The sequence below is a fragment of the Chlorocebus sabaeus genome, chromosome 8 (assembly GCF_047675955.1).
Source record: "Chlorocebus sabaeus isolate Y175 chromosome 8, mChlSab1.0.hap1, whole genome shotgun sequence".
NCBI lineage: Eukaryota > Metazoa > Chordata > Mammalia > Primates > Cercopithecidae > Chlorocebus > Chlorocebus sabaeus.
In genome coordinates, this window is record NC_132911.1 from 106,056,051 (window position 1) to 106,080,484 (window position 24,434).

Genomic DNA, 24,434 nt, shown 5'->3' on the forward strand with positions numbered 1-24,434 from the left:
CCTGTCTTTACTAAAAATACAAAACAATTATCTGTGCGTGGTGGCGGTCACCTATAATCCCAGCTACTTGGGAGACTGAGGCAGGAGAATAGCTTGAACCCAGGAGGAAGAGGTTGCAGTGAGCCAAGAATGTGCCACTATACTCTAGTCTGGGTGACAGAGCGAGACCCCATCTCACAAAAATAAATAAAATAAAATGAAATAAAATAAATTCACTTCTTGCCTTGGAACTTCAGAGAACTTTTAAATAAATCTTCATAATATCGGTGGTACTTAAGTCTCATATATTTTTAATATTTTCAGTACTGTATTCTCTTTATTACTAAGATAATAAAAAACATTCTGTTCAACTACATGTCTTCTAAACCTGCTTTTTAATGTTCTACTACATTTTCAGTGGACAAACAGTAGAGTATAATTTTAGGCTCCCAAATCGGAGCTCTATCTGAAAACTAGATCTACCACTTAACTAGTTGTGCGACACAGACATTCCCACATGAAATTTACTTACTCTCTTCAAGACTCAATTTCTTACCCAAAAAATCAGGGTGATAATGCATTCTACCAAACATAGTTATGAAGATGGAGACCAATGCCCAGGAGACAGATTTAGTCCACAAATGTTAGGTATCATCATTAATGCTATCTTATTTATCTAGTCTTGATTAAAATTAGTTCAGCAAGTTAGTTGTAGCCAAAATTACACATGCTCATCTATAGACTTTTATTATACATGAAAAATTTAAATTTTCAGCCACATACAGCAGTCAGCTCTGTGAAACAGACAAAGCACATAAGGAGGATGGTATTTTATGGATGAAGTGATCTGACAGCAAGTTAGTGACAGTGTTGGAATTCGTCCTACATTATATCACAAGGCAGGAAATTCTGACACTTCATTTCAGAAAATATAATAGTCTAAATTAATGCATTTCTAAAAATCTATATGCTGGGACAAGTTGTCCTTAATAAATACTATATTGCAAAAACTTTTACTATCTTACCTCTAGGCAGTTTCTATCCACTGTAACCTCCATTAAACATTTCCCACTACTGGCAGATGAAGAATAAAGACCCTGACTTGGACGGCCAAAAAGATCCTCCTTTCTAGCATTTGGCTGAAATTTTAACAGAAATATTCTAGTTACATTGAATACTTTAAAGAAAATAAACTCAATTAGAAAGAAACCTTAAGACTAACTTGTTTAATTCACCTGCAACAGATGTGGCTGATCAGCCAAGGGGATGGCTTCAGCCAGAGGCACTTCAAATGGATTTGGGGGTATACACCCAAGGAATGTCATGGAGTCTGAACGTCGGAAAAATGGATGGTTTTGGCCGGTTTCTGCAGGAAGAGAGTCATCATCCTTATCATTCAAGGTAGCACCTAAACATAAAAAGATAAAATGTTTTGTTTTTTAGGAAAATTATTTAATTACTGGATTAGGGTAACAGACCTTTAATCTGCTCAATCCAAAATTCCTACTACCTCTTTTATAAAATTTTAATGCCACACAAAAACAAGTTTATAGTCCAAACTTTTGGTATTTTTTAAAGTAAATGTAACAGTTTAATATGGTTACAATGTAAGTTTTATGTTATGTGCAAATTTTATGTTATGTGTATGTTACAATAAAAAATGCAAAATAAAAATCAGCATTTAACAATATTGTGCCATTTTGTATTGGACAGAGGTTTCCCATATCCTCCTCTTTATCTTTTGAGATACCCACCACCCAAATACAGTTAGATTCATGTGTATATTCAGGACCCAACTCACTGACAACTCCAAACAGAGGAGATGATCAGGAGCTGAAACCTGAGCATTTGCTAAGCAGAGAGTAATGTCTGAACAATTTACATATCTTGATAGTAAGTCGGTACACTAGCACCAAATCTCCTCAATGGAGTAAAACTTTGGCAGTGCCTTGTTTGCATATCACATATCAACGGCAGTGAGCTATGGCTGGGTTCTCAAAAAATGGCAATTAGGCCAATTGTCTTTCCACAGGCTGAATAAAAGTACTAGTTGATAATAACAAACTGGCGAATGCATTATTTAGCCCCATTTGAAATAACTGAAACCCACAAATAAACTCCACTAGACCCCAAAGTGTGATATTAAAACTTTTGGATAAAAGCATGGAGTTGGGATATTTTCTCTTTTCATTGTATTAATTGCTAGCATTCTGATATTTAGGAGCTGTAACTGGTAATTCACATTTTCTTGACTAAATCTATTTTGCATCAATACTAACAAAGGTTTTGCTAAGATTTTATTAAATGTAATAACAGTACATTAAGAGTAAAGGTAAACATAATACTAAGACAAATACAAGATAGAAGATAAAGAAAAAATGCTGTTGGAAAGTTTATAACATTTCTTTAATACATCCTTAGTTTTGCAATGTATAATGCAAGAATGTGTAAGCACAAATGGACAGAAAATGTAAGAAATGAGACATAGAGAAGAAAAGAGAAATTCCCACCCAGACAGAAAATAATGAAGTTAAAAAGCTTGAAGGGGAACTACTGAGGCAGCCATTTCTTGAAGTAGATTAGCAGATTTTCTGTGCACTAACTTTGATTGGTGTCATCATCATTTTCATGTTCTGAATCTTCATTATCAATACCCAGTTCCAAGAGTTCTCGCGTCCTTTAAAAAGACAAGTGAGTCATTTTACCTAAAGTATTTGTATAATATGAACAGTAGCAAAAGTCAGGGAAAATACAAGCAAAAACACACTAAAAAGGTCACTAATGTATCTAACCAATTTCAAACATTGCAATATATTGTCAGAATCTGGGAAATGGTAGAGTGAACAGGTTTATGTACTATTATTACAAAATGGACTCAATAGAAGAAAAAGCAAATCACCTAAGAAGAAATAACGAGTACCTACATAAACTCTAACAGAAAACATGGACTGGGCATGGTAACTCATGCCTGTAATCCCAACACTTTGGGAGGCTAAGGCAGGGGGATCACTTAGGCCAGGACTTCAAGACCAGCCTGGGAAACATCATGAGACACTGTCTCTCCAAAACATTAAGAAATTAGCGAGGCATGGTAGCACACGCCTGTAAGTCCTATCTACTTGGAAGGCTAAGGCAGGAGGATCTCTTGAGCCCAGGAGTTCGAGGCTGCAGTGCGCTTTGATTGCACCACCACATTCCAGCCTGGGCAACAGAGTCAGACCCCATCCCTTTAAAAAAAAAAAAAAAAAAAAATGAAAAAATGAAGATGACAGATAATCAGGCCAAACTATCTCAAGCATGAAGTTTAACCAGATTCTTAGGTTTCCTATTTTAAGTGAAGAATGGCAATGGGGAAAGGTTGGATAAATTCAAGCCTACTTTCCCACATGAAATGGTCCTGTGCTAGTTCTCTTTTGCAATGCTATTCTCCTTACTTCAAATTTTGACAATGTACTAATAGAGACTATACCAAGCAAGTATTTCTCAAATCAATCTCATGGCAAGAACGGATACCTTTTGCGTTCTAGTTGAGGTGTATCCAATGTTGTTTGCTGATTCATTGCCTTAATCCAGTATATAAGTGCTTGAAAAACATATGCCACATGCTTCAATGAGCAAACATCCAAAACTGGAAGAACATCAGAATGCTCATCATTATGAGACCGCATTAGAGACAGAGCATAATTTAGGAAGTCTCCTCGTGCAGACATCATCCCTTGACGGGCGCTAAGCAAGGTGGCACGTCTATAAGAACAGAAAGAAATGACAATGTTTATTAGAAGAACACAAATGTGAAATTTGCTATCATAAATAAGCAAAATGAGGAGCTAAGAATATTCATAAATACAAAGTAGTTAAGCCTGCTGCTCAGCTTTAGAAATATAACCACTATGCATGATTTACAGTCTTATACTTTGTATAGAAAAGGAATTCCAGTATCCTTTGGAACAGCAAAAGAAACTCCTTCCCTGAAGAGAGTGATTCTCAAACTTCAGGGTCCATCAAAGTCACCTGGAGGGCTTATTAAAACAGACCTCTGGTCTAATCCCCAGAGTTTTAGTAGGTCTGGGGTAGAGCCCCAGAATATGTATTTTTAAATAGCTCTTAGGTGAGGTTGATGGTGCTGTTATCTAGGGACCATACTTTGAGAATCACTTCATTAAAATGACACCAAAAACACAAGCAATGAAAGAAAACATAGATATCCTGGGCAACATGGTGAAACCCTGTATCTACTAAAAGTACAAACATTAGCTGGGCATGGTGGCAGGCGCCTGTAATCCCAGCTACCTGGGAGGCTGAGGCAGGAGAACTGCTTGAAACTCGGAGGTGAAGGTTGCAGTGAGCCAAGATCACGCCACTGCACTCAGCCTTGGCAACAGAGCAAGACCCTGTCTCAAAAAAGAAACAAACCAACAAACACCCAGATATAAATTGGAATTTATGAAAATTAAAACTGTACTTTCACAGGTACCATCAAGAAAGTGAAAAGATATCCCAGAGAATGGGACAAAATCTTCCCAAATTAAATATTTGATAATGGGCTTATAAGCAGAATAAAGAACTCATACACCTCAATTTTAAAAGACAAGCCAATTTCAAAACTGGGCAAGGCCGGGTGCAGTGGCTTATGCCTGTAATCCCAGCACTCTGGGAGACCAAGGTGGGTGGATCACTTCAGGTCAGGAGTTCAAGACCAGCCTGGCCAAAATGGCAAAACCCCATTTCTACTAAAAATACAAAAAAGTTGGCTGGGTGTGGCGGCAGGTGCCTGTAATCCCAGCTACTCAGGAGGCTGAGGCAGGAGACTCGCTTGAGCCCGGGAGGCAGAGGTTGCAGTGAGCCAAGATCACACCACTGTACTCCAGCCTGGACAATAAGAGCCAAACTCGTTTCTCGTTTCAACAACAACAACAAAAAAAGGTGGGAGGGGGGTAGGATCCAAATAAGACATTTCTCCAAAGAAGATAAACGAATGGCCAGTTAGTCCATACAAAGATGATCAACATCACTGACCATTAGGGAAATACAAATCAAAGATACTAGGTCACACCCACTGGGATGGTTATAACAAAAGACAGATAGTAAATGTTGGTGAAAATGTAGAAAAACTAAAACTCTCATACATACACTGCTACTGAGAATGTCTTCCTCTTTGGAAAACAGTATTGCCAGTTCTTCACAGGGTTACAAACAGTTACCATATGGCCCAGCAGTTCCATAACTAGGTATACATTCAAGAGAACTGAAAATACACATCTACACAAAAATCTATACACAAAAATTCATAGGAGCATTATGCATAATAGTGGAAAGGTGAAAACAACCCAAATGTACAACTGATGAATGGATAAACAAAATATAGTATGCTCATACAATGAAATATTACTAGGAAATGAAAAATAATGAAGTACTAATGTATGCTAAATATAGATGAACCTGATAATCATCATGCTAAGTTAAAGAACCCAGTCACAAAAGACCACATACTGTATGATTCCATTTACAGGAAATATCCAGAATCAATAAAACGGATTAACGGTTGCTTAGGAAGGGGAAGGGGGGGGGAAGTAGGGGAAAATGAAGAATGATTGCTAATAGGTTTTCTGTAGAGAAGATTAAAATATTCCAAAATTCATTATGATGAAGGTTATACAGGGCTGGAAAACTATGGAATTGGACACTTTAAATGGGTGAATTATATGTGATATGTGAATCATTACACTAAAGCTGACAGAACACCGCCACCAATCATGATCCGTTATCAGAATTCTATGTTCTCTGGGGTAAGGACTACAGCCTAACAAAGATAAGGCTTTCGTCTTTGTGAAGCAGCCTTCCTAGGACAGGAAAGCTGCTACCTCTCAAAACTCTATCTTTAGTACAGATATCTTTACCAACCATTCAATTCTGCATAATTGACATTTCTACCATTTTTTCCCCAGTTCTCACGTGTTCAAAAGCAAGTTTGTCCATTACACTACTCCAGGATTTTCTCTTTAATTTTCCTATTAGTTATTCAGGATCAAGGTCTAAATATAAATGATGCCCCTGCTACTTAATCCCTCAACAAGGCCCTAAATTCTGTTTTTGATTTCAATGCTTCTCTCCCCTCCTTTTGGTCTTCACTGCTCTACTTTAGTAACTATTACCTCTACTGTAGATGCCTATCACTGTCTTTCTAAGGAATCTTTAGACCTTTGTCTTTCCTCACTTTATGATCTGCCCAGAGTAACAAAGTTGTTTATCCTGAGGTCAAGATAGAACCAAATCCTTGCATTTTGACTTTAGGTATGAGGTACTTTTACTATATTACTGCTGTTGCTCTGTTGTTCAATATTTGAGCTGATACCTACTCCTGAAAAAGGTCACTTTATAACTGAATAGAAAAGAATATAACAAATACATAGATATATATTTTAATTATAATTCAACAGGCTGGGGGAGGCAGAAAAAAAGAAATGTGATTTGAGAAAAAAAGAGCAGCACTGGTAATCGCACATACTGTCCCCCTCCTGAGTACAAAGTACATTCATAACCAATCATAGTCAAATAACTTTCTAAGAGGAGAGAAGGAGGTCTTGAGGATAATGAGACAAACACAGAGACCAATAACTTCAAAAATAAAAAGGCTTTTTTTTAGATTCCTAAAAAAAATCCTAGATCAGATTCCTATGATATGAATGGATTTTTAAAAATAGCTTGGATGATAACTAGCCTATTCTGCCTTAACAAGTAATGCAAGCAAGTCATTTCTTTCTCCCTTCACAGTAAGATGAGGTCTTACATAACAGCAACTAAGAAGCTTTACCCTTCTAGGATACAAAGATTCTATCAAAACACACAAGTATAGATACTCCTCGACTGAAGATGTGGTTATGTCCTGATAAACTCATCATAAATGCATAAAGTCTAAATGCATTTCATACCCCCAATAAACCCATCATAAAGTAAAAAAAAAAAAAATTATAAATTGGGGACCAGGCGCGGTGGCTCGCACCTGGAATCCTAGCACTTTGGGAGGCCAAGACGGGCGGATCACACAGTCAGGAGATCTAGACCATCCTGGCTAACACGGCAAAACCCCGTCTCTACTAAAAATACAAAAAATTAGTCGGGCGTGGTGGCGGGCGCCTGTAGTCCCAGCTACTCAGGAGGCTGAGGCAGGAGAATGACGTGAACCTGGGAGGCGGAGCTTGCAGTGAGTCAAGATGGCGCCACTGCGCCCAGCGAGACTCCATCTCAACAACAAAAAAAAAATTGTAAGTTGGAGATCCATTTTAAGTTAGGGACGTTCTGTATATATATGAAGAATTTCATACCGTCTGCCTTCAAGTGTTCGTAAGCTAGCTTCTTCTCGCGCAGTCATCCTCTCTCTTCTCGCTGAATTCTGAGAAGCGTGAAGAGGATGATTTGGATGTCCAGGATCACCAGCAGATGCTAATGCAGAACCATAACGTAATTGAGCTTCAGTAGAATCCATAATACTGACCATCCAGTTCCAAGTGGGAATAAGCTTTTCTTCTACATAGTTCTATGAAGACCAAACTAAAATAGTTAAAACTATCCAAACAGAGCTAAATTCGATATAGCAGCAGTATGTCAACTTTTAAACATTTGTAACATTTAATTCCCCTAATACTGGAATTCTCATAATTGACAGCCAAAAAAATACACTGGAATGAGAAACTTTTCAGTGCTTTCATACCTGTAAGTTTACTGCATCTTGGTAAGTCAATTTCACGGCTGCTGGAATCTGAGAGTATACTAGGTGATTATACTTAGGAATAAGGCCCATCAAGTCCGAGATTTGTCTAATGACAATGCTGTAAGCCCTGGCTAAACTGCTTGCAGATGTTAGGTAACTGCTGGCGTTGCTAGCTTCCAAAGCAGCTGCTGCAGCTGCAGCACTTGTACTGATGGTACCACTCCGGCGTAAGTTTGAAGGATCAATATAAATCAAACCCGCTGAACTTGCTATAAGGAAAAAGGACAACGACAATGAGCTAATGTTACTTTTTAATTGTGTTTCTCTGGGATTATATATACTTATATAAATCTAAAGGGTCAATTGTGGTAGCCAAGCAAAAAACTTTGCCCAAACCACACTATTTTGGGGAGGGGAGTATGGAGGGGACAAGAATTAATATAAAGTTCTCAACTGGGGGAAATCTGATCCCCATAGCACCCCCCCACACCCTGCCAAAGGGTCTATACATTTGGCAGTATCTGCAGACATTCTTGGTTATCACAACTGTGGGAGCCAAGGGGAGGGGAAGAAGGGTGAGAGGGGTTTTACTGGCATCTATCTAGTGGGTGTAGGTTAGGGATGCTGCTTAACATCCCACAATGCACAAGACAGCCTCCCACAATTATCTAGCCCAAAAATGCAATAATGCAAAGACTGGGAAATCCTGCTATAATCATATGTGCATAATTTTTATATTTGAAACTCAACAAAACAATGAGGAACTATCATAAAACTAATTTTATCCCCAGATGAACATGCATAAGTTTAAAAATCTATCTAAGTATTCTTAGGAATACCAAGTTTTCGGACTTGCCTGCTGGTGTAGATGTACTGGAAGGGGCTGTACTGGCTGCTCGCTGATGCTGGGTGTTACGGACAGCCCACTGCATTGAGCGGGGAGCTTGGGCAGCACCATTGGCATGGGAGCTATTTGTGGTTCTTTCTAATGGTTCATCGAGCATAAAGGTCTCCTGTTCTATGTCGTCACTCTGACTACTACTGCTATCAGAATCACTCGAGTCATTCGATTGAGAATCATCTTCAGAAAAGAAGGCAGGAACACTGCTTGCTCCTAAAATTTTTATTTTTAAAACCAAAAACATTGTGAGTTTAATAATTAAAATTACAATCTACTCCCTCATTCAGGAAAACATACATATTAAACACAATGCCAGACTGTATTTAATAATCCACAAAATCCACCACTAAAATAGTTTTTATTAGAAAATAACTTAAGTCTGGCTCTGTGGCTTAGGCAGGAGTGCAGTGTCACCATCTCGGCTCACTGCAACCTCTGCCTCCTGGGTTCAAGTTATTCGTATGCCTCAGTCTCCTAAATAAATAACTTTTAGTTGGGTGTAGTGGCACATGCCTATAATCCCAACAACTGAGGAGGCTGAGGTGGGATGACTCCTTGAGCTCAGGAACTCAAGACCAGTCTGGGCAACACAGCAAGATCCCATCTCTTAAAAAAAAAAATTAGCCCGATCAGGGGGCTGAGGTAGGAGCTCAGGAGGTCAAGGCTGGAAAGAACTCTGACTGCACCACTGGAATATCCAGCCTGGGTGACAGAGTGAGACCCAATTCCAAAAAAAAAAAGACAAGAAAATACAAATCTTTTAAATAAACTTTAAAATTCATTCATTATTTAATAACCAGAAAAGCTGGAGAAAGAGTTATTAAAATAATACTTTCTTTTCTAATACCCAGAGAACAAGGATGAAGTTATAAAAATGCTTAGCTACCCTTGCGTATATCACACAAAGTATGAACAAATCCATACTGAATACACACACACAGCCTTAGCATAAGCAAGAAGGTTGTTGGGATAAGGCAACATACCTGCTTCTGAACCAGCAGTCGCTGCAGTGACAACGCTTCTGCGCCCACTAGCATTATCTTGGTTGCTGTGGTTACTTTCACTATCACTTTCTGTTTCAGCTGCTGCTAACAAGTCCAGCTCCATATCACTCCCTAAAAAAATACATTTAAATAAGAAAAAAGCACAGACTCACTATGGTTTAAAACAGGGTCTGATAAGCCAGAATATCATAAGGATGGTAACTAAGAAGGCGTGGGGGGTGGGAGTTGGGGAGAAGGGGAACTGTCTGAGAGAGAAGGGATAACTACTAAAAAAAGACTCAGTAACTACTCAACCTTAGAAGAATGGCTAGGGAAATTATGGTAGTCAACAGACTAGCACATCAGGGCAGTGCAGGGGAGGACTGAAAGTAAATATACAAGTTATCAGCATCTGGGTGTAATTATGGGTGATTTATTTTCCTTTTCTTTAATTTCCAAATGTTTCATAATGCACCTATGATTTAGTTTTTAAAAGTCTTTTAAGAAACTGACTTAAAAAGAAAAAACGGAAATTATTTTATATGTCTATTATATATAGCACCTAAATTTTCCAAATAGATGCTATAGAAACCCTTGGCAGAAAGTTTAAATTGACCATTTCACTACACATTCAAATGAGGTTTCTTGCTGTATTTAGTATCTCCCTTTAAAAGTACCTGATTTACTCATACTGAGTAATTTCTCAAATAACCTGCATACCGTCTTCATCATGCTCATCATGTTGTCCCTCTGCCTCAGCATTTTCTTCCCCATGTTCTTCCTGTTCATCGTGATGATCCTCTTCTCCAGCCACACCCTCCACCACCTCAACCTAAATCCAGAATCTTATTTGTAGACAATCAAAGTACATAATAAACCTTTATCTCTACCAGCGTTCTCCCAAAGTAGCTAGTTAACTAAAATGCAAAGATCCCTAACCATAGAGAATTCAAAATCATGTATCAAGCAGTTTTGAAAATCTTCATCTGTTAGTGACAATTTGCTATCAAAAATTACATCCTGGCCAGGCACAGTGGCTCACACCTATAATCCCAACACTCTGGGAGGCCGAGATGGAGACGGGCAGATCACAAAGTCAAGAGATCAAAACCATCCTGGCCAACATGGTGAGACCCCAAATCTACTAAAAATACAAAAATTAGCCAGGCGTGGTGCATGCCTGTAGTCTCAGCTACTCGGGAGGCTGAGGCAGGAGAATCACTTGAACCCGGGAGGCAGAGGTTGCAGTGAGCTGAGATCGCACCACTGCACTCCAGCCTGGGTGACAGAGTGAGACTCCGTCTCAAAAAAAAAAGAAAGAGTATTTTTGCTGTTAACACTGAGACTATCTCAACTCTTAATCCTTAGGTAAAGACAAGTTTGTGTCCAATTTCCTAATATCCAGTAAGTCATAAATTATTAAAATAATTTCACTATGTATAACCACAAATGAGAATATATAACAAACACCTACAAACTGGATGCAAATGCATATAGTAGTCTCAAGCTACTATTAATGTAATTTCTAGTGACTACTTTTCTTTTCCCACAAAATAAAAGCTTTTTAAATCTACCACAATTAAAATCACCTCTTCCACATCCGCTGAAACAATATCATCCTGTTCTTCATCTCTGCCCCGAACAGGCTGTGACTGGCTGATGCGCCTCTGTTGTGGATTCCTGATGATGTAGGATGACTGAGACTGACTGGAGCTGTAAAGAATCAGAAGCTTATGAGTATACTGCTGCCACAGCTCAGATATGCAACACATATTTTTATTTAACTCATTTATTACATGTGAGACACTTGCTAGGATGTGACTTTAAATCTGAGCTAAGAATTCTTGGAAACAAACAATACTTAATCTATAATATGTCAGAAAATATAAATCTCAGAGTATGTTTTTTTCTTTTTAAGTCATTTCAAATCTGTGTTGATGCACATATTTGTATGAGTCCATCCCATCGAAAAATTCTACAGGAAGATTTTTCCTCCTCTGCCAGCAGGTCTCAGTTTCCAAAGGCTCTGACAGCACCATTTGTCCATTAACAGGAAGTGTTTAATACAAGTGATCTAACTTTTAGGAGATCTGACATGATTTCTACTTTCAATGAGCTTATTAACTAATGACTTGCTGATGGTTGTGGGGAAAACATCAGTTCAAAAGCATGATTTTAAAATAGAGTCATAACCAAAGGCAAAGTGGCAAAAGTTTCACTTCCCTAAACACCTGACTTGGAAACAACCAAGAAAAGACAGTTGACTGGATTATAAAAGGAAAAGGGAGAACCAGAAAATACAGCTTAAAATACAGGCCAGAAATCTGAAATTGGCTAAATAACCCTGTCACCTATTATTTATAGATAAAGAAATGGGGGGTAAAAGATGTTGAAATCAAAAGATCTTTAAGTGACTGCACTGACAGGTTCTTTCCTTATCTCAGTTGCTATAAGAAATGAGAATCAAACCCATTACACCTGAGAGTTGACTGAAACATCATGCTTTCAAACAGACAGATAAGTGGTCTCAATATGATGTTTAACACTAGAACTATAAGTAACTGGTAAAACGGAGATTATGGATTACAAAAGTGGGAAAGGCTAAGAGAAAATCCGTAGAGATGAAAAAGGGTATTTCCAACCACTAAAGAGATTTCAATATTAAAACATAAAAGTCAGCATTGTGTGAAGCCACAACTAATGAGTATTTCTTTTTTAAAACAAACAAACATGGAACAAACATCCAAAGAACTATAGTCCCCTCAAAGTGCTTACTTTAAGAAGTTATGCACTTAGTATGTATAATACTGCCAAAACAGGCTGGGTATAGTGGCTAATGCGTGTGATCCCAATGTTTTGGGAGGTTGAGGTGGGAGGATTGCTTGAGGACAGGAATTTAAGACCAACCTGGGCAACATGGCGAGACCCAATCTCTACAAAAAATTTTAAAAAAGTAATTTAAAAATACCAATACATAAAACATATTACATGAACATCCCTTACCTGAAATGCTTGGGACCAGAGTGTTTGATCTTGTGTGTGTCGTTTTTTTGTGTGTGTGTGTGTTTTTTTTTTTGGAGTATCTACATTACATATATTTACCAGTTGAGCATCCTCAATCCCAAAATCCAAAATGCTCCAACGAGCATTTCCTCTGAGCATCATGGTGGTGCTCAGAAAGTTTCAGGTTTTGCAGCATTTCAGATTTCACACTTTCAGATTAGGAATACTCAACCTGTGTAACTCCCCAGTTACCTGTGTGACTTCAACTTTTTTCCCAACAGACTTGCTGGCACAGTGAAGCACAACAGTCCTGAAACCTAGTCTAAAAAGTCCTGTTAATACACTTCTAAGTTTTGGGGACTTCTAGTTCCGGCAATTTGGCAGACTGTGCAGAGAAACCACTCTTGCTAAGGAACACACATATATGCTAGATATTAAAAAAAAAAAAAAAAAAGGACAGCTATGCTGGTGATAAAGAGAAATGATTATACTGTATAAAACTTGGAGAGAATAGTCCCAAAGGTACCTACTGATGTCTCTTGGGCTAGAAGGGCTTCAAGGAACCACAGATTTCACATGAGAGTCCGGAGGCTAAGCAAAGGATAAAAAGTTATCACAGTAATCTCCTCTTCTGTCCCCCTCACATATACAAAGCTGAACATAAATCTTAAAAGGACAACACCATGAAGGAGTGAAACAGAAAAATCATACCTCAAGAGACTTACCTATCTCAGCCATGAACGGATGCAGAAGTTCTCTTTTGAGAACTTCTAACTACAAGTCTGCATTTTAGAGAGTTTTGGACTGCACTCTACACTATAAAGTCTGGTTCAGTGTTGGTTAACTGTGTGGCGGCTCAACACTATCAGCAAGCACCAAGCAGTCTTCCTCTCTACTCTGCCATCTACTATCCAGGAGAATACAAAAAAAAGGAAGGATCTGTCAAGACAAGTCTAGCATCTAAACTTTAACTAGCTGTGTTACACTGGAGAAGCTGCCTAACTTTTCTGAGCCGTAGTTTCCCCATTTTACAAACTAGAATGATAGTGGTTATCCATGACGTATTGGGAAAATTAAAACAGGTAATGTGTCTACAATACTTAGGAAAGTTCCTAGTACATAATAAAATTTCAGTAACTGTTAGTTACTGTTATATGAAAGACATGGAAATAAAGTAGAAACAGATTATTTGTTAAGAACATAACAAGAACATTTTCAAGAGGTGGAAAGAAGCAACGGAAAAAACCACTCTTAAGACTTCACACTCAATGGGGTGATATACACCATCTATAATCCAACACAAGTGAAATCCCAGAGAATGGTCAAGTCTGTGTTTTTAAACTTAAGATATCCTTGGAATACTAGTCAAAATACACCCTTTATGGGTAAGAATGTACTGTACTATAATAGAACTTTTAACATTTGAAGAAAACATTAGCACTATTTCTTGATTATAACATGAGATCTCCTGCTGGGAAGATTTAGGAAGTTGCCTCAAGAAACAAGCAAAGGGAATGGAATAAAGAGAGTTTAAGAGTATATAATACTTTAATAACGAGACTAAGAACAAGATGACACAAAATCTTGAAACTTACTAGGAACAGTTTAATGGGCAGTGTTTAGAGATGAGATGATCCCAAAATCTGTTCAACAGCCATCGATTTTTTATGTTCCAGAACAAGATCAAGGGAAGGATACTAAGAATTCACAAACTAATACCACTTAAGTAACTAATGAGTTCCTCACAAGGTATCAAGATCAGGAAAATCATACGGAGTCCAAGCAGATCTCACTAACAGAATCATTTAATAACAGGATAGATTTGACAAGTCTGAAGATATACAGCTTGATTTATAACAGTTTTCAACAAGTCCTGGAGGTATATCAGTATCAAGGACACTATGGGAGAGCTCTGTCAGACAAAACTGGATTTAGATTAAAGGGACACCTGACATTAAAGGAAAAATTGGGACACATATACTGGCATATAGGAGAATAGTGAAAGCAGATACTCAACACCAACCCAGATCAAACCCAAGGATGACAACTTGGGAGCTATCCCAAATACTAAAGCAGGCCGCCCTTAGTAACAGAAATGTTCTCCAGAAAAGGAGGAGAAGGGTCTTTAGATCCTACAGGTCCCTATTAAAACATCATCACACATGCACATGGTTACAAAATCAGACTTGAAAAAACAAAATACACTAAATATTTGCCAAAGATCTAGAGCATTACTACTGAAAAGTCTGGTACCTAAACCAGCAGAAGTGGCATCACCTGAGAACTTGAAAGACATACAAAGTTGGAGGCCCCACCTCCCGACCTCTAGAGTGGGCATTTACATTTTAATAAGAGCCCCAAGTCTTTTTCATACATATTAAAGTTTGAGAAGCAGTGTGCTAAAGAACGTCAGAAAGTTTTAAGTTGCTCAACATCCTGATTCAACAAGCTTACAGTGTAATTAGGGAAACTATCAAACAAATAGAAAAGATAAATGAAACTTAAGAACAAATAATCTTATAATTAGAAACATTTATAATGGAGTTATTTTAGCCCTGTCCTTGATAATATCGTTGTTGTAGAAAAATATTTAAAATTCCAGCTTTTTGGCTGTTATTTATGTTATACAACTGATCATGTACACCACCTGAGTGCTTAGCAAAGGTTTTAGAAGTCAAACACGACATTTCCAAGGAAAGGATTAATTGGAATCTGTTACCTGGTAGCAATTTTACCTGCTAGACTGATCAGATGACGGTCGTGGTGGTAGTGGTTCCACTGAAAATAATTCTTCACTGCCCTGCATGGCATCTATGCTAGTACTAGCCAGGGTAAATGGTGCAGTTGGACGAGCAATTCCCATTCTGACAGGAACAATCAGTGACTCTGCTACGTTGCACAATTCTTCCACAGCGTAAGGTAGCAATGCTTGGAATACACGCTTGCATTTTCCAATTGGCTGTGGAATAAAGTTGCTAGAACAAAAAGAGAAATATAAGCAATCTATCTTTTCATATACATAAATCACTATCACAAAAACAGTGTGAAAATGGTATCCAAGCCAAAATCAAAAAGGATGCCTTACTTTTTCTTTTTGGATGAAGCCATTTCCACACTCAGAATGACAAAAACTCTTGCCACTGAACGTAGAAACCTCATTGTCACAGCAATAGCTTCTTCTCTACGTCCAGGTGTGTATTTGTTTTGGAGTTCTTTCACTAGTGTACCTAGTAGAGTATCTAAAAGCTTTACAAAATTATATTCACTCTATTAATGTTAAGATATTTCATACGATGTTTATAAGTTCTAACGTTTTTTAAGCATTAACATTTCATAATAAAACCTCAAAACAAATTTAACCAAAACATTTATAAGGTCAATTTATGAAATATACCTGCCAATGTGCTTGACATATAGTGATTCCTAAATGTATGATTTCTTATGTTTTGTCCCATAGTCCTCGGTATATCAACTAGTATTTAGAAGAACAATACCAAATGTATCAAATCAGAGGAAGAATATGTTTAACTCAGTCTGGGGCACTTTCCAAAACAGCAAGGCAGACTCAACTGTTGATATGAATAAATTCATAATCCCATCTCTCCCTCACGGAACCACTGTTACTTTCTAGTCTCTTTTCTGTGCGTAGTTTCTTGTATAAATATTAGCTACAGAAAACACCCAATTTTCATAGTTTGGTTGTTGTTTTTAATGTTATTTACAATAAGATTTATTTTTAAATTACTGCATCACATTCCAGTAAGTGGTCAGGTTATAATTTGATTCAAGATTACGTTATTATTGGGCTGATAAAAGTATTTTTCTGTTTTTAAATTTTACATTATTCTGTGACATGCCTTTATTTTTCTCATATCGTAAATTTCTTTATGACAGGTTCTGAGGGCACTGACAGTTTTATGGCTTTCCAGAGAGAAGAAGAGATGCAATCCCACCCCATCCCTATCTGAGTATGTTATTACCATAACCTCATTAGCACTGGATCTTGAGGTTTAAATTCTTTCCTAGTTTCACAGCAAAGAAGAGTACTTTAAAAGCATACTTTTCAGGTACTTGCAATACACATTCAAAGAACTTACCAAAATATCTGCTGTACACTTAACTATAAGGCAATGAGTGAAACAGTCCAGTCGAATTGTGCCACTTTGCTGATTGAGGTATACTTGCTCCTCTGGCAAAAGATGGCCTATTCTACTGCTGGCACTAAGACTTGAGGAGGAGGAAAAACAGAATGAACTGTAAAAGGTCTACACTAATGTAGGAAATACATAAAGCTAAAAAGGTTTTAATGAATACGTACGGGTCTTTATTCTCCTGCGACCCAAACATAATCATAGATTTCAAGGCATTCCAGTCCTGTAGAACACGCTCCAATGCAAGCTGGGCAAATCTTGGAGGCTCTAAATCATGATCAGGCATATCTGAATCTAAAATGAAAAAGAAATAGTGATCAAAACAAAAATAAAACATATTGCTTCCCACAAGTGTCATAAATGTCTAATTTACTCACCTTCAGGACTGGCTGTTTTTCGGTTACGATCTTCCCTGATTCGAGGTGGTCTGTACTGGCAATGCTCCACCGTCTGCCTTGCGACTGTCTGTACTAAGAACAGTAAGAGGTGCTCTCCCCTGCAAAATAGAATGTTGTCGTGAGAAGGGAGGCCGAAAAGCTACTCAGGTATGCTGCGCTCTTCTGATTTAACTTATTGTAAGTCCTAAAAATCCTACTTGCCTGCTGTTTGGCAGAGTAACCAGATTAGTAGCAGTGAGCAAGCGATAAAGTAGATCAAGACGAGCCGATTTCTGTCCAGCAATAAGAGTTTTACATTTACATTTCTCCCAACAATCACAGTAGGCTGTTGGTGATGTCCGTTTGAGTCTACAGAGAATTTATACACAAGTACAAAAACTGAAAGTTTTTAAACATACAAAGGTTTATGTTGACATTATGAAGGTATAACTCACTGAAACCAGAGAGAGCCCTTGTTAATTCCTAAATGCAAAGTATAACTGTCAAAGCTTATATAACAAAAGGATTACTTGGTAGTAATGACATCTATAAACCAACACAGAATTCCTATGAGAAGAGGTACTCTAAGGTATAGCCACTTTTGGAATTTCTTCCCTAATTCCCCACCACTCCAGTCCAGTTCAAGTGGTCCTCCCATATGACCTAATGAACCCTATAACTCTATGGGCAGATATTTCTTGCTTGTGGCCTCTGATAGGATTGGGAACACTGTCAGGACTATTCACCACCACCACCCTGGCATCTAGTACCCTTGGCAAACAATCAATAACAACAGATTATCACACTTTTAGGTGCTTAAAATAAGGAAGACAAAAATACCAACCAGAATTCTTTTAACAAAAATTATAAATAAGCAATGCAATATCTATTAAAATTTTTCACTTGTCCTATACAATTACTTAATGGTATGGTAGATGGTTTTTACAGTCCAATTCTCTATTATAACATTTGTAGCCATTTATACTGAAGTCCCTATCCATAATCCTAAAACACCACAGATGTTAGTGCTAGGTATTTCATTGCTTCTCAGGTCTGTGAAAACCAACAAAACTAGTTGTGGTAACTGTTGCTGAATGAAAGATTGTTGCATTTAGTTTAAGAAAGACACAGTCCAAACATTCACCATGATTCCCTCCAGGCCTATGGCAATTTTCTCCTAGTATACCCTACTACAGGGCACCTGAGACCTCTGCTGCATAATACACTCGGGAACATTCTGTAGATATATTTCTCAAAATACTAATCTGATCCTAGTTACAATGTATAATCACCTACTTTTATTTAAGGAGGGCAATGTTAGAACTAGCAAAGAAACCAAATATTTCACAGTATAGTTTAAATCAAGAATCACATTATTATACATAAACTGACTTAAACAAGAGAAACATAACCTCATGCTTTCTAAATTAAAACATGACTATCGATTATTTCCATACAGCAATATAAATCTAAACAGTTTATAATATTAAACTAAAGAAAACTAGAATTGTACTCACTTGCAATCATGACCTTTATGACAAACCCTTGCACATTCCGTACAACAACAAAGTGACTCCAGCAAGCCACAAGTTCGACACTCAAAAATATCCTAAAATTAAGAGTGTACTTTTAAAGGAATAATTATAAGTATGCGTATATCTCATCATAATTATCATTTCTGGTATTTTCTAAAACAATTCAATCTCAAAATTATTGTGCTTTGGAAAACTAGGACTTTTAAAAGGCTACAGCAAATACACAGTTTATAATATTATACAAATAGAAATATTACCAGTTGAAAAAAATAATTTGTATCATCCCCAAAAAGGCACTGTAGTTATAAAATCTGTATCAAGATTTGCGGATCAGATTATACTACCCAGTGAAAATTTCCACTTTTCATGGTATGCCATATTTAACTGAGCAATCAGCTCTTCTGCCTCATTTACTTAGGAATTAAATCAACTTTCTTCATATCAGACTTAACAATTCCAAAGCTGAAAACTGTAAGTCTAGTGATAGTCATAGGGAAAAAAGACACAAAGATATGATTAATACAGGAAAATGTAAAAATAACTTACCTGGTTAATGTGCTCTGCTCCAGTCCATGTAAAACTGCAAGTGTCATTACAACATAAGACATATAAAGGAGAGTCATCAGGGTTGGTACCTGATGGGCAAACCATTCCCATGAATACATCTTCCTCTTTTTCACTTGAGGATACTTCAGCTAAAAAAGCAAGAACACATCAGTTCATCTTGCAGCAAAGGACTTAATTAGCCATCCAACGTCTTCAAATGGAAGGCCTTAGCATACACATAGTATAAACCAGAAATTATATATCAATTTTAAAAAGTGATATACAAAGATGACATGCAAAGAAATCTAACTAACTCTGGAACAATGTAAAGCATAATTATATCATGCCCACATATGACGCCCATAAACACACTATACATCAGCCATCTGAATCCTTAGCTCTGTTTCAGGCGGTTAAGACTCAAGTCCTGGCTCTATTTAGCAAATTATAGACCATCTCATAAACTATCAGTATTTTAAAAAGATAACTACTTTAATCTTTCAAAGGCTGGAAGGTAAGAATTGATATTCCTTAATGCTTTCTATTTAGTAGGAATTCTAAGTCAGAAATAACAAGACATTTGTCTATTATTCTGTAAAGTTATATCACTTAACACCAATTAACTACCAAGAGGTTCTATGAATAACCCATCTTATTTTCCAAAGATTTTACACTGTTCATTATGGAGTATTTTTAAATCAATAAATTTATATTAGCTGTATTTTGATGGAAAGTTGGAAGATACAGTACACTTCAAGAAAGAATGATAACACATGAATTTCACACACACACAAATCTTGATCGTTTCCAACCAATTGTATCATTTACATATATGGAAATTCAGTCTGAATAATTATAATATGTGTACCGAAGAGAATCTATCCAAACTGAAAAATATGTAACTCATTTAGGATCTGAAATAAATTACCTTTTGCAATTTTCTGAGCAGTTTCCAAGATGGTAATTGCAGCAGGATAAGCTCGGCCACTTACAGCTGACATAAATGGGGTCATCCCTCTTGCATCCCTAAAATAAGAAAAATTATATGTAAAAATATTAATTACTACTTATTTTCCTTCCTGATAAAATAAATGTTCATGATAAAACAAAAACCTAAATTTTGTTTTAGTCTTTCACATATAAATATACAACTCAATCAAGCTAACATAAAAGCCAGTTTGTATTCATTTAGTGTACACTACATGATACTGAGACGGTCTCTTTCACTCAACAGAGCTTAGTAGTAGAGGGAATATCATGCTGGATTCTCATAAATTGTTTTAAATTTACATAACTGTTGTCCATATAGTGTCAGAAGATAAACTTTAATAGTAAAAGCTAAGCTAAGCTAAATCTTCATATGAAAAATATATCAAAACCTCTTACTTGGCAGAAAGAAGTTCTCGTAGATAGGGCTGGAGAACCACACTGTCACATAACAATTTTAATATAAAATGAGCATTCGCCTTTCGATCCTTGGATTCTACTACAGATGGCTCTGTGGAAGGACCTGTAATTAAGCAGATCCATTTGGTACAAAACAAGAATGAAGAAGACACAGTAAATGAATATTCTGGGCTACTCTGCCTATGGGGTACATAAGCACATAGAAAATAGGGCACACTGCCTATGGGGTAGCTAGCCCTGCTCTGCAAGGAGCAGTTACAATTTTTTTTTTTAAGAATATCCTGGAATAATATATCAGGCATATAAGCCACCAGAACAATATTCTAGTATCAGTAATAAATTAACTTCATCACAAAGAATTTAAACTTATGAACAACATTTTACAAATCTCATCTGATTTCTAAATGTATGTACATAGACACCACATATTTGCACTGACAGATGGAAGGTAATTCAGAGAATTAGATGTTTTTCAAGCAAAGAAAAGTCTCTGTGAGATAAAGTGTAGATCTGTAGACCCCTATATCCAAACTGTGTCCTTTTTTCTTCCAGAAGACTAGGCAGACAAAGAGTACAGATTCTTACCTGGAATAGTGGAGGTGCTTGGTCCTTGACCAGTACCGGTCGCTGCTGTGGTAAGAGATCCCACAGCGGGGGCCAGGATAAAATCAATGTCACCATCTTTCAGTAAACAGAACAGTAGGATGTATATCATTATAGGCAACATATTCCTAACATGTTCTCTTAACTGGCCTTAAGGCTTTTCTCTGCAAGCCAAAGGTCAAACTGGATAGAGTTTAAGTGGAAACTTCTTTTCCAAACTATAAGAGAAGGAATCCACTAGGCAAATCTATTGACCTATCTTGATAAATTACTAATAAAGGGATTATTGAGCTTCTTACCGGTACAGAAATTAATATTTCAGTAAAAGTGGAACACCTGACAAGAGTTCTGGAATTTTAATTTTTAAAATATAAATACCTTAAATCTAATTTTTATAGCTAAATTAGTTATAATATTCATCATACTACTTTCAAATCTCTCAAATTTCTACATATCCCTTTAAAATGTTAAAATTATTTCCTTTCATGACCTGCTCTTTTTGTTAAACACTAAATGAAATTAAATAACAGCTCTTACCAGGATCCATCGCAGGAGGGTCAGGAACCCAACTAGGGGGAGCTATGGGGGGTGAAACTGGATCCTGGTGGTCACTGGATGAAGCTCCAGCTTCATGTCTACCCAAACCAGCTGCTCTCAACGAACGTCTCATCATTTCCCGTAATCTCAAACTAAAAGAACATGAACAAAATCAGAGCTCACTACCATATCTACACATAATGAAATGGTGTACAGAACTTCTCATCTGAGAAGATGAAAGTATGTCCTACAAGCAAGCACTCCAGGCAAGGGAAGTGAAGTACAAATGCCAATTCTGGAATCACAGAATAAGTCAGTGAGGGATAGAAATAAAACTGGGGGCTCCTAGTACACCGTTCAGCACTAAAGTCACTATATTAAGCTCCCACACAAACTTAAGCACAGGGAACGAAAGCTGCGGTGAAGTAAGATTAGAAATAATCTTTCATACAGTTCAGATAAAAGAACAGCTAAACATTAAAACGAAAAGTTTCTATCCCCCATTTATAATCAGTAATAATTAAGTTTAATAGTAGACATCAGCAATCATACTGATTAGCACAAAACCAGTATTGTTCAACACTAAATCCCTTTTATAATCTCAAAAGCAACTGAACTAATATCCACGCAATGAGTAGTTTTAAAACAAACACCAATTTAGAGTTTTACACACAAAAAAAGAATTTTTAACAGTATAACTTGCATCCCAAAGAAATGAATGAATGAAACTAGAGTTTATAAAATGTGTTGTTAGATTAATGTGTGGGCATGATTTTTTTTCCTCCTGCTATAAAAAAAAAAAAATACTGTACAGGTGTACACATCACTAAAAAGAAAAAGAAATAATCACAAACACAGAACTCGTTAGGGGAAGTGGGAACTACCTGTATGAAAATCTATACTTTACCTTTGAATAAAACCTTACAACGGCTACAAAATTAATACATTTAGAACTAACAATGATTTAAGAGAGAGCACAAAAGGCAAATCCCTTCACTCAGTCACAATTTTAGAGCTTGTAAATGGATAAAGAGTAAAAATTTCATGTTGAGGGCCAGACAACACATAAGGGACTTCATTCTCCCGTGTAGAATTAATCTCAGACATGACATTCTCATGTGAAAGACCTAACACCTTACTAGATACGCATAATACATCTAGAAATAATTTCAAGTTTTATTAATGTTTAAATCTCTAATTGCAATTGTTATTTAATTGAGGATAAGTGTGTTTTTCCATATCAATACATTTTTAATTTTATAAGGAACTTTTTTTAAAAAGGCATTCACAAAAATTACTTTTAGAGGCTATGTTCAGGAACATATCTATTTTATAAGACTTATTTATGACTTTTTTTGGAATAAAAACACTCTAGAAGATTCTGCAATGTAAATGTTACTGTCTCAAATAATATATTTGCCATTATAGTATTCACTATTAAAAAATAACTATAGTTAATTCTTTTATAGTATCAATATCTTCTTTTTTCCAATTTAGAAATTGGAGTTTAAGAGTTTTTATAATGTGGATGGGAGCATGGCACAGTGACTGTTTCAGTCCAGGTCACTTCCCTGTCCAAAGACATCACCGAGAGGAAAAGGAAGACTCCTTACCAGTAACAGCACACACCATGGTGACTGTTCACACTGTGATGCTCCTATACAATTTTAATTAAGCTCAACAGACACCTGGTATCCTAATGTGTCTTGCTCAAAGCACAAAGAAAAAAAAAATCAGCAATAATTGGGAGACACTACAAATAACCTGAAAATAAATGCATGTTTTGGCCTTTTCAAGAATGCTTACACCAGAGTCATAAACTCAATGGCTAATGGGTCAGAAAGGTAAAATAAGGGCAGTCAGGTGTAAGAAATGGGGGTAGTGACAAGCTAGAGGCACACATGCTTATCTAAAGGCATTCAAATTAAAGGAAAAAAAAAATTTAACATTGCGCAGGCCAAACAAAAAACATGTGGGCTATTCTCCAACTTCTAGCTTAAAGCAGATTAAGAATAAATGAAGATAAATTGAGACCATAGTCTCATCTTGAACTTGCAAACTCCCAACTTTGTTGCTGTGATGTAGTCAATTCAATATTAAATGAGGGGGTCATTCCTTGTCATTTTTAAAATTGTCCTTAACCTCTTTTCTTCATTAGGTCTTGGGAACATTTTTAAGTACAATGCCCAGCTCCTCATATAGATTCTTAAAAAACAAAAAACAAAAAACAAAAAAAGAAAATTATTCTTCAAGATGTTGTACACAATTCATGAAGATTCACCTGTATCCTCAGTGGCTGAGGACAATACTGAGGAGATACCACCTTGGCTGCTAAGATTCAGAGTTTTGACATTTCTTCGTATAGGCTTGCCTGGAGTCATCGTATTTTCTGACAATATGGAAGAATTCAAGGATGATGTAATTTCCTCTTTGTAAGCACGTTATATCCATGCTACAGAAGCCTTAGAATCCAGTCATGTTCAAACATAACACTGTGACAAAAAAGCGAAGGTCATGTGTCTTCCAGATTAACAATCTCTAGAGTACATACACCTGCAATCAGATGCATCAATCAAGCTTTCCACTAAATCTGCCCTTTGTACTCAGGAACTATTGAGTCACATAATAAAACTTCTGAGTCAAATCATCATCTGAAGGCATTTAACAGTATTCCATTCAATATTGAAATTGCATCAGTTTTGAG

At 36.7% G+C, this 24,434-nt stretch overlaps 1 protein-coding gene across 6 annotated transcripts in view; it reads right to left on the bottom strand.

Moving 5' to 3' along the window:
* UBR5 (ubiquitin protein ligase E3 component n-recognin 5) overlaps positions 1–24,434 on the bottom strand; it is a 152,172-nt gene that overhangs the window by 23,771 nt on the left and 103,967 nt on the right. For all 6 annotated transcript variants that reach the window (XM_008001259.3, XM_008001258.3, XM_008001260.3 and 3 more), the window contains exons 23-44: positions 21,731–21,882; positions 21,176–21,271; positions 20,570–20,693; positions 20,112–20,209; positions 19,184–19,332; positions 18,620–18,711; positions 17,325–17,471; positions 17,103–17,221; positions 16,893–17,019; positions 16,672–16,801; positions 15,660–15,820; positions 15,310–15,549; positions 11,161–11,284; positions 10,292–10,403; positions 9,572–9,703; positions 8,544–8,801; positions 7,688–7,956; positions 7,302–7,513; positions 3,493–3,723; positions 2,583–2,656; positions 1,215–1,387; positions 1,005–1,118 (exon numbers count right to left, since the gene is read on the bottom strand). In XM_008001259.3, the coding sequence (XP_007999450.1) occupies positions 1,005–1,118; positions 1,215–1,387; positions 2,583–2,656; positions 3,493–3,723; positions 7,302–7,513; positions 7,688–7,956; positions 8,544–8,801; positions 9,572–9,703; positions 10,292–10,403; positions 11,161–11,284; positions 15,310–15,549; positions 15,660–15,820; positions 16,672–16,801; positions 16,893–17,019; positions 17,103–17,221; positions 17,325–17,471; positions 18,620–18,711; positions 19,184–19,332; positions 20,112–20,209; positions 20,570–20,693; positions 21,176–21,271; positions 21,731–21,882 (3,334 nt within the window). The remainder of the gene's footprint in view (positions 1–1,004; positions 1,119–1,214; positions 1,388–2,582; positions 2,657–3,492; positions 3,724–7,301; positions 7,514–7,687; positions 7,957–8,543; positions 8,802–9,571; positions 9,704–10,291; positions 10,404–11,160; positions 11,285–15,309; positions 15,550–15,659; positions 15,821–16,671; positions 16,802–16,892; positions 17,020–17,102; positions 17,222–17,324; positions 17,472–18,619; positions 18,712–19,183; positions 19,333–20,111; positions 20,210–20,569; positions 20,694–21,175; positions 21,272–21,730; positions 21,883–24,434) is intronic.